The 11,235-nt window shown below is 34.5% G+C and overlaps 1 protein-coding gene across 1 annotated transcript in view; it reads left to right on the top strand.

Moving 5' to 3' along the window:
- The first annotated feature begins 317 nt into the window (after positions 1–317).
- LOC145292890 (bifunctional FAD diphosphatase/FAD synthase-like) overlaps positions 318–11,235 on the top strand; it is a 117,430-nt gene continuing 106,512 nt past the window's right edge. Inside the window, exons 1-2 of the mRNA XM_080139026.1 lie at positions 318–954; positions 9,743–9,837. Of these exons, the coding sequence (XP_079995152.1) occupies positions 612–954; positions 9,743–9,837 (438 nt within the window). The 5' untranslated portion in view covers positions 318–611. The remainder of the gene's footprint in view (positions 955–9,742; positions 9,838–11,235) is intronic.

Genomic DNA, 11,235 nt, shown 5'->3' with positions numbered 1-11,235 from the left:
TAACTCCTTTTCCCAAACTTACCGTATCAAAGAGAGTCGGGCGTCATTTAAAATTTTCCAATACATCGGTAAACAGTGTATATTTTTCTAGCCGAATAAACATGTTACATTAAATAAAAAAACATATCCAGTTAGGTAGGAAAGTAACTTATCTTGCTTTTGATAACATTTATTTGTTATATATTTGTTTTTTGACACCATTTTCGAATCTGTGTAAAGTAATACAAACCCACAAAATCTATATTTTTAGTATAAACATTACGCATGTGTATGCCGTAAATCGACGCTTTTACCGGATGCGGCATGATTGTCACTTTATGACTGTCGTAAAATGCAAAATAGCCTTCTGCTCGAAATACACTTAGAGAAAAAATTTAGAATTGTTTGTTAAAAATACGCCTTGTTTTTTACTTTTATTTTTTATTTATCGAAGCGAAAAAACAAACGCAGCCTTTTTTGCTACAAGCATATGTAAAAAAACAAAAAACAAACAAACTTGGAGTTTGTACTTTTTTCTTTTATCCTTTCTTACGTAACTAAACAACACATGATGATAAGGAACATTCCGTCCTTGTTGTTTATGGAAGATTTTACCCAAAGAAAATCCTGTGATGTATCGAACTCTGGTCCCCACCGTTCGTATGACGAGGCGACACAACAATAAACTCGGCGTGAGATTGAATTTGTGTAATAATTCTAATAGTAGTTGTAATAGTGTTCGTTGTTTTCATCGTCAACCTCGTTTTATTTTTTATTTTACTTTAAAAAACAAGTTTTCGCCCTACGCACTACCACGGTTCCTCCGTCGATTTCTCCCCGCCATCAAAATCCATTCTTCTCATCTCCACTACGGAAGAAGGAACATGGATTCGAACCCTGATCCTACCCCGTCCTCTTCGCCCGATTCAGCTGCTACTCCGTCTGAAAACTTGGACTATACCGCCGGGATCATAGGTGAATTATTATTGAGAAATTTTTGGGCTTTTACACAATACGAACCAAATTCTTTGCGTGTGGGGTGGGGGTTTAAGTCAATACTAACCCTAAGTTGTTTTAGGTTTAGTTCGGCAAAAACTGATTTAGTTTGATTCGTATTGTGTAGAAATACCGAAATATTGTTTCTTTTTTTTTTTTTTTTTTTTTTGGTAAATGTTTACTTTAACTACAACAGAAACATTTTTTTGTTTCTGGAAATTTGTTATATCAAATGTCTGCTAAAAAATTCTTCCGCGATGTGACAAGTCACCTTACTACTCTCGTCCATGCGCGAACGCATTATATAAGAATAGCATAAACGATGGCGGTGAGTTGACACAAAATAGTGCGAGGGTTCAGGGGTTAATACCATGCAAGCGGTAAATTTGCGACGGGATTGAATATCAGATTCGTTGTCAGCGACCCCGAAAACCAAAAAAAAAAAAAAAATTATTGGTTGGTGTTCTGTTGTAGTTAAAGTAAACATTTGCCTTTTTTTTTTTTTTTTTAAATTATTAAAAATAATTTTTTTAAAAAATAATTTTGTAGAATTATTCCTATCTCTAATCGATTTTTTGGCACTTGTGCACTTTTGCCACCGTGCTAAAATAATAACGTTATTTTGAAAGCCATTCTTACCATGGAGAGGGGAAGAGTGTTGTGTAACTATTCTGTGCTTCCACCTAACAATTTAATAATAATAATAAAAAAGATATCGTGAAGCTTGAGTTTAACATGAAAAAACTATTTAAGTACACAAGCACCGAGTTTTTTTTTCTTTTTCTGTGTATGATTTTAGTAGTTTGTCGAGTGTTCTGAGAACGATTTACAACAGCAATCCTGAAAAAACAAAAAAAACAAAAACACGTACACACAACATCAACACCTGATTAGAGACGGGAGTGATTCTATAAATGGGATGAATGCTAGTTATTACTTGGAAACTCATTTTTAACATAAGGGGGTGGGGGCCGCCTTTTTACGTATATACGAGTTACTCTTTGCATGGACTATAAGAACCAACTCCTATAGTATTTGTTATACAAGAGTCGTCAAAGGAAAACAAAACTCTTCTATTCATAATAAATAATATTTGAATGACCTACACCTTCGGGTGTAGGCTGCCAAAAGTTAAAACGGTGTTACAGTGAAGTAAGTAATATATAATGGCAAGCAATCTACAAAAGATTAATGCAAGCAACAGGAACAGTAAACGTAGTCACTAGTTTTGTCTTCTCTGCGCCAGCCTCTCGAACCAAAGGTTCTCAAGTCCTTCACCATCCTTACTCAAGGCATGCCTCCATGCTGGTCTATCTTCAGTTAGCTCCTCCCACACATTCACATCAATGCCAAGAGCGATCAGATCCCGTTTGGCCACGTCTTTAAAGTGCAGCACCGAGCGACCGCGGCTTCTTGATCCATTTGCCAGTTCGCTGTACAGGATATCCTTAGGGAGACGGCCATCGGACATTCTGCGTAGGTGTCCAAGCCAACGCGATTGTTGTATTTTGAGTGTCTGGAACAAGGAGCGGCTGCCGGCACGTCTTAGAATCACCAACAAAGAGGTGCTATCCCACCAATTGATGCCCATGATATGTCGCAAACATCGGAGATGGTAGACGTTCAGTCTTTTCTTGTGAAGAGCATACATGGTCCAAGTCTCTGCTCCATACAGTAGGCTACTCAGAACACAGCATTCGTAGATGCGGCATTTTGTGCGAGAAGTGAGGTATTTATTGAACTATGCTCTTTCACATAGTCGGTTGAAAGTAGACGCTGCTCTACCTATTCGCGTTTGTAGCTCCTGTTCAATGGATACTCCCTTGTTGATGTTGGATCCAAGATACGCAAAGTTCTTGACCGTCTCTAGTTCGTGGTCATTGATGGTGATTGGTGATGCGTCACCCTGGTGCATCACAACTGTCTTCTTCACACTGATTACCAGTGCAAACTCCGCACAAGCAGCGCTCAATTTGTCAAGCAGCCACTGGAGTCCACTTGCGGAGTGCGAGACCAATGCAGCATCGTCTGCAAACAGCAGCTCAAGTATTAGGACATTTCGAATCTTGGTTTTGGCGCGTAGGCGAGCCAAGTTAAAAAGTTCTCCATCAGAGCGAGTATGAAGGAACACACTGTCTTCGTCCTCGTGATTTCCAAAAGCGTGGTGCAGAAGAACTGAGAAGAAGATGCCAAATAGTGTGAGAGCCAACACACAACCTTGCTTGTCTCCACTGCACACGGAGAAGTTATCAGACATGCCACCCTCGAAGAAGACTGCAGCTGTCATGTTATCATGGAGCGATCTTATCAAACTAAGAAGAGTTGGTGGACAGCCCAACTTTTGTAGGATGGCAAACAGACTATCTCTATTGACCATGTCAAAAGCTTTTGTGAGGTCCACAAATGTGATATGGAGAGGTCTACATTGTTCTCTGCATTTTTCCTGGATTTGACGCACTGAAAATATCATGTTCGTGGTTGAGCGCCCGCTGCGGAAGCCGCATTGCGATTCTGGATAAACGCGGTTTGCAATCTGCTGGAGCCTTGGAAGGAGCACTCTGGCAAAGACTTTGCCGGCGACACTGAGTAAAGATATATAAAAGTGAAGTAAGTAATGAAGTAAAAAGGGTTGGTCATTGGTTGTCTTTGAATCGTATATTTTCCAGAAGAGCCTTGTTCGGATATCAAACTAGTGTCTATAAGCTCTGTCTGTCTGTCTGTCTGTCTGTCTCTCTCTCTCTGTCTCTCTCTCTGTCTCTCTCTCTCTCTCTATATATATATATATATATATATATATATATATATATATATATATATATATATATACATACATATATATTTTACATACTATAATATTTTTTCAATAAATATTAAAATTTTGTTATACATATTATGCAATCATCAGTGCAGGAAGTGATTATTACTGCTCATTGCAGGACTCAAACCCAGTTAACGAAGTCAACCTTGGTTTTACAGTCTGGCGTTTTTCCACATGACCATAAGGATTTAACCTTTAAATTGAAGTTAATTTAGTTACTTATAAAGTCATGTAAGCGAGCTTGTCATAATTGAATCAGCGATGAAAGTATTCAAACAAAAAGGTTTGTGAATGATGCACGCAGCTAATTCACGGACTCATTCTCAATTCACAAATAAGACTCGACTTTAATTATACTTAAAGGGGTTTATATCTATAATATTTTTTTAATAACTATTATTAATTTTTTTTTATATAACTCATAATATAATACTGACTAAACTTTTGTATAAGCAATATCGCCTGGAAAGGTCTCTAGTTACTTGGAACTGGTTCACTGAAACATGCTCATGAATGTGTAGCATCATATAAATGCTTAAAACAAATAAAAATAATATATATATATATATATATATATATATATATTTGTAATAAAATAATTCTCCAAATTCCAAATATAAAGTTTTCTCAGTTTGTCATTTATTGCTTTTCAAAAGGTAGCCATTACAATATTGTTTTGTATCGTGACTAACAAGTCTGCAAAATTATGTCTTTGCTACATTTTTAGTCACGTGCTCATCAGATGTTTACTTTAAAAATTTAGAAAAAACACCATTATGAATAACTTCCACGCTTCATGCAACTAAGACACTGCCATTTTTTCTCGTTACGGAACCCAATAAAAATGCATTCATTGAGTTTGAGTAACATGATTAACCCATATATATATATATATATATATAATTTTTTTTTTTTTACTCCCATTCACCCCTAACAAGACATATCGCCACTTGGATGTAGGGGGTTACTATTTTGGACCATGCCTAGGAAAGATTAACAAGATGTTGGTTTACATTACATTTAAACTTCTGCATATCAGTACAGCTAGGGAAGCAGGTAGCAGGAAAGGAATTCCAAAGTCTAGCTGTTCAAGCGAAGATTCTGTCTCCCTTACAGACTATATCGCAATGTGGTATAACAGCTTTTTTCGAAATCGCATGCATTCTATCTTCTTTTAAGCTGTAATCCTTTCTTTTCGCTTTCGTCTGTTACTGTTGGTAAAATGTTTTGCAGTTTTTCTTCAGAGTCAGCTATAAGGATTGTGTCATCTGCATATCTCAGGTTGTTGGTGTAGTGGCCACCTACACTAGTGCACCATAAATCATATGAGCCAGTCATGTTGAGAGAATCTTATTTGGGCTTCAAATTCTATGTTATTTTCAATGTTTGGTTAGGATTTACTTGTAGGGCAAGGGGTAGTATCCTCATATCAAGTTATCCTGAAAGATCCCTGTACAGAGAGACTGAATACAATCAAGGATCATGTCTAGTAAATAATTAAAATTTATGCAAAAGTAAATGTCAAAGTGATCTTAAGAAGAAACTGAAATTAAGGGAATCTTGTTTAATTGATATTTAATGGCTATGGGTCAAATTTAATACAAATCTGAAATATTTGAATTTTCAAATGGGAGACTGTACCAATATTATGACCTAAAAACTTCTTAAAATAATAATAAAAAAAAAATGAAATGTTGGAAATATTTATTGATGTGTAATAGTTATTGTTAAAATTACACTAAAGTCGGACATATCTGAATATTCACAAACAGCTTTCATATACTCTTTACCCTCTTTTCATGAAAGTAAATCAAACTAAATCTTGTACATAGAAATATATAAACATAAACACATACCTACATTCTTTTGAATATTTAGTTAGAGTTTACTTGTAAAGTGAATATCATCATGTGAAGTTGTCCTGAAAAACTGTTGCACAGAATGGTGTCTAGTAGGTAATTCGGTTCATCACATTTGGTAGATCTTCATATGTAAATTATGAGAACTCCCTAAACAATTAGATTTGTATCATTTATCCATAAGAAAATAATTTTCTCATATTTTATTTTAGTCGTATTGATTAAATGTTATATTTTTGCAGGTGTTGCCAAAGCATTCAATGAAAGTACTGTACTTAATGCAACAATTGTTGATATTTGTAAAAACTATTTCAAGATTGAAATATTTTAATTTTCAAATGAGAAGTTGTATCCATATTCTGACTCCTAAAAAATTGCTTGAAATAATAATAATAAAAAAAATAAAATGCTGGGAATATTCATTAATTGATGCGTAATAGTTATTGTTAAAATTTCAATAAAATTGGACGTATCTGAATATACACAAACAACTTTCACAGCCTCTGCAACCCGTTTTGATAAAACTAAAACAAACCCGCTTAGCAACAAAATCACACCTCTTCACTGTTAAGGCCCCTAAATGCCAGAAAGTTTTCTACTCTAATAGCTTCTTCCCTAGAATGGCTAGACTTTGGAATTCCCTTCCTGCTACCTGCTTTCCAAACTGTACTGATATGCAGAAGTTCAAATGCAACATAAATCAACATCTTGATAATCTTTCTTAGGCATCGTCTCAATTAGTAGCCCCTTATGTCCAAGTGGCAATATGTCTTGTTTGGGAGTGAACATGAGTAAAAAAAAACCCCAAAAAACTAAATCTAGTCTACATTTTGACCCCTTACAACTAGCTGTTGTGTTTCAAAATTCACAATGATCAGTTAATTAGTTTAGGAGTGAAACTTGTACATACCGATATATAAACATATACACATACTTAATATTACATAGAAAAATGCGAGCATGAAAAGTAATATTGTTAGATTACACTTGGAAAAGTAAAAGAACTAGTTGTTAAAACTGGAAAAGAAAAAGACAAGATATTCTAGTAAAAATTTATAACTTAAAATATTGCAGCAATAAGAATGTATATATAATGTTAAAATGAATTTAAAAAAAACAAACAAATAAGATTGCATGCGAGTGACATTCCCGCTATGATTTATGAAGGTGTTGACAACGAAAAAGTTATGGTAACCAACAGTCAATCTTAAGAAATCATCTCTAAATCGTCAATGTCGAAAAAGTTGCTATGGTAACCAACAGTCAATCAGAAGAAACCGTCTCTCACGTTCCTTATTTATTCTGAAAACTTCTGAACACCAGTAATTTTATTATAACTTTTGTTTTAATGAACGAAAATTGAAAATTTTTATTTAAAATTATAGCTAAGAAGGTGACCTATTAACTGTACAAATTGTTTGAAATTTGGTCGCAAAATGAGTGAGCGGTGAAGCTTTAAAGCAGTTTTAAATGAGTGAAACTAACACTTAACTATATATTCAAACACAGTAGTGTTTGAATGATAATAATAAAGTGGACAGCAAGTATGTCAACATAAAATACAACTTGCATTGAATTAAAAAAAATATTTGGAAGTAATTATCAAGTTAGAATAGGACCATGTGATGATAAACAAAGGGCTTTGGATTTTTACTATCAAAAACCAACATCAAACACATGCAACAAATATCTTTAGACAAACAGAGTTGTGAATTTCGTTGGTTTTAATTGTCTTGTTCATTTGATGAAAAATCAGTACAAGCTGATGCTTAATAAATATTGTAATTTATTCAGTTTTTATTTTCATTATTAATTTTTCTTTATATATATATATATATATATATATATATATATATCCACTATTATCTAAAAGGAACTTTGTGTGTGTGTGTGTGTGTGTGTGTGTGTGTGTGTGTGAATTCCCTAGAGACTCCTAAACGGCTGTGCATTTTTTTTTTTTGAAATTTCACATAAATGCACTTAATGTGTCTGGCAATGTTTTTAGATAGGTTTTGTATTGGAATGTCTTTGATAAGTATCAATAATTGAAAAAAATCTGATGAAAGAAAGAACAGGCAATTTTGAATAAAGTTATGCCTTATACAGCCTAATGTCACAAGTGCATTTAAGAACTTTTATTACCACACCAGCAGAAAGGCCAGGCATATAAAATCAACAGTAGGTTCTTTGATATGACAGGGGTACATTGGAAGTAAATGTTTCTATTTAGAGCACAATTGAACCATGATACTTGACTTTTGCATTTTAAACTTTAATGCAAGCCATTATATAAAAATAATTTCTTAAAATCAACAGTAGGTTCTCTACAGTGCAATGTAGACTACAATGTATTGTGGACTAAGTTACTGCGTGTGAAGGCATGTGAAACTTTCTTCTGGTGCACTGCGGTGGGTCCACATCTAGAGCAAGCAGTTAATCCATTTGATTGAAAAATGATTGATTACACCAATTTTGATAACAATAGATGTACTGAGACTAAAGCTGCCTTCAGGACTGCCAGCATCCACTGTAAAAGAATAATAAAGAACGTGAGAGTTGTATGCTCAGTCCATCAAATCCAAAATAGCTGAGCAGTGGCTTGGTTCTCACCAGTTTTGGCAAATAACAAACAGGGTCCTGAACAGAAGCATGTACTCTATTTCAACCATCATCAATGGACCTGAGGTAATCTTGTCAGCATTGGACAAAGCCAAACTCTTTGCCAAGAGCTATACAGCTATACGATCAGGGCCACCAACCACCTATATTTCCTTCTGTGTCTTAAAACATGCTATGTGATCCAGTATCTGTGTGTGATGTTACCAAACTAATCAAGAACCTTGATTCCAGTAAAGCAACTGGCCCTGATGACATTCCAATTATAGTGCTGAAAAAAGCTTCAACCAGAACTAGCTCCCATACTTAAAAGCTGTTTAAGCATTATCTTAAGGAAAATTGCTTCCCAACACCTTGGAAAACCTCATCAGTATGCCCGTATTTAAAAATTCAGGTGATTGGTCATCTCCCTTTCAGTACAAACTAATAAATCTTCTGTGCGTCATGAGTAAGTTGCTGGAATCTGTGTTAAATAGAGAAGTAGTCAACCACCTCAGCAAAAATAACCTCAGTGACATGCAATATGGTTTCTATTTTGCTAGATCTACAGCAGGTATGCTAACAGTTATATCTCATAGGATTAGTGAATCAGTCGATAAAAGCTTCATTGTTACAGCAATCGCTCTTGACATATCAAAGACCTTTGATAGTTTATGGCATAAAGGTCTACTTCACAAGATCTCCAGCTATGGTATAGCTGCAAATGTCTTCTCACTTATTAAATCATTTCTCTCTGATAAGTTCATAAGAGTAGTGGTTAATGAGTAGAAATTAGAAGCTCACAGTATTAATGCTGGAGTCCCTCAGGGTGTATCCTGGGTCCAACTCTCTTTCTGATCTATATCAATGATCTCCCAAATTACACCCTAAGATCATTTGTAGATATTTTTGCTGATGACACTACCATTTATGGCAATACTTCAAAGGCTGTAAATGACCAAGTTCTCTCTAATTCTCTCTCCTCTTATCTTGAGCATGTGGTGCAATGGGGAAAGAGGTGGCTGGTTAATTTTAATGCATCTAAAACCAAGCTTCTATCTTTACATCATCAATGCCCTGAACCCTGTCTGGCATCAATTGAAATGAATGGCTTTCCTGCTTTCCAATTGACTACAATTTGGTTGTCTTCAAGTCCAATGTAAACAAGTTCTTGATGAGTCGTCCTCTTAAGTAATCCAATTTATCAAATTTTCACTACTAAAGATTACTACGATATTGTTCCATTGACTACCGTACACTCATTAACCCTTATTCTCAAGTGGCCTCGAGGCCTTATATAAAAAAAAAATATTGGAGGGTGAAACATTTGTTTATACTCATTCAGACCCGGGCAACGTTTCACTGCTAGTATATATATATATATATATATATATATATATATGGATTTTTTCAGTCAAGTTGATTCTAGTTTTAATGTTTTCTTCTGATTTCTTTTTTCTTTTTTTTTCTCTTTTTTCCCTTTCAATTTTGCCAGTAATTGGAGATGAAATCCTCAAGGGTCAAACGGCTGACACCAATTCCCATTTTTTGTGCAAACAGTTGTTCAGCTGGGGAGTTAAAGTTGAAAAGGTAAGATCTCCTCTCTGCACATACCATTTCCCATGTTGTAAACACCCGGTTTAAATTGTTTTTGCTTTTGTATTAAAAAAATGCTAATATTGTGACAGCGTGAATGACAGTGATGATGTTGATGATAATGATGGAAAGAAAGAGCATTGTTAGGAAAGGTTGTTATGATATCAATTTAATACATGCACACACTTATTTGTGGATATTGATAAAGAAGAAATCTGTTTTCTTTCATGATAATTTTTGTTGACATAAATGGCCATTAAAAAAGAACACTAGCTGAAAACGTGACATTCCAATATAAAGATATCTAAAACAAATGTCAGAAATATACCTTTGGTGATTTATGTATATATATGTGTATATATGTATATGTGTATATATGTATATGTGTATATATATGTGTATGTATATATGTCTGTATATATATATGTATGTATATGTATATATATATGTGTATATATATGTATATATATGTGTGTATATATATATGTATATATATATGTGTGTGTGTATATATGTATATATGTGTATATGTATATATATGTATATATATATGTGTGTGTGTATATATGTATATGTATATATATATATATGTATATTTGTATGTATATGCATGTATATATATATCTATAGGTATGTATATATATATCTATATGTATATATATGTATGTATATGCATATGTATGTATATATATATATGTATATATATATGTATATATGTGTGTATATATATGTATATATATATATATTTTTTTTTTTTTACATGGGGGTCACCACTTATCAAGGCCTGAAGGTCACTCAGGGATAAGGGTTATTGCGTGTACAGTAATCAATGAGATAGTATTGTAGTAATCATTAGTATTGGGGATTTTGATAGAGTGTCTTACTTAAGGGGGCGGTTTGTCAGGAGTTTGTTTATGTTGGACTTGAAGACGTCCAAGTTGTAGTCAGGTGGGAAACAGGCCAGTAGCAGAGAGTTCCACTGGCGTGCAGTTCTAAAAAAGAAGCTTTGCTCATGGAATCTACGTTTGGATTTTTTTTTTTTTTTTTTACACAGTGATCACCACTTATCAAGGCCCGGAAGCCACTCAGGGATAAGGGTTATTGCAAGTACATTACGTTAGTGTGGAGATTTGATGAAGTGTTTACTTAAGGGGGCGGTTCATTAGGAATTTGTTAACATTGGACTTGAACACATCCAAGTTGTAGTCCGGTGGGAAGCAGGCAGACGGAACAGAGTTCCACAGGCGTGCAGTTCTAAGAAAGAAGCTTTGTTCATGGAATCCACGTTTGGATTTAGGCACAGATAAAGAGTGGGGGAAATTTTTCACAGTGGATTCGGCTAGACGGGTGTTTTTCGTGAAAGATTGGCGAGGGGGGACCAGAGATTGGATT

This window comes from Euprymna scolopes, chromosome 14 (genome assembly GCF_053919585.1).
Source record: "Euprymna scolopes isolate OS-2025 chromosome 14, ASM5391958v1, whole genome shotgun sequence".
Lineage (NCBI taxonomy): Eukaryota > Metazoa > Mollusca > Cephalopoda > Sepiida > Sepiolidae > Euprymna > Euprymna scolopes.
This window is presented reverse-complemented; position numbering and strand designations above follow the sequence as displayed.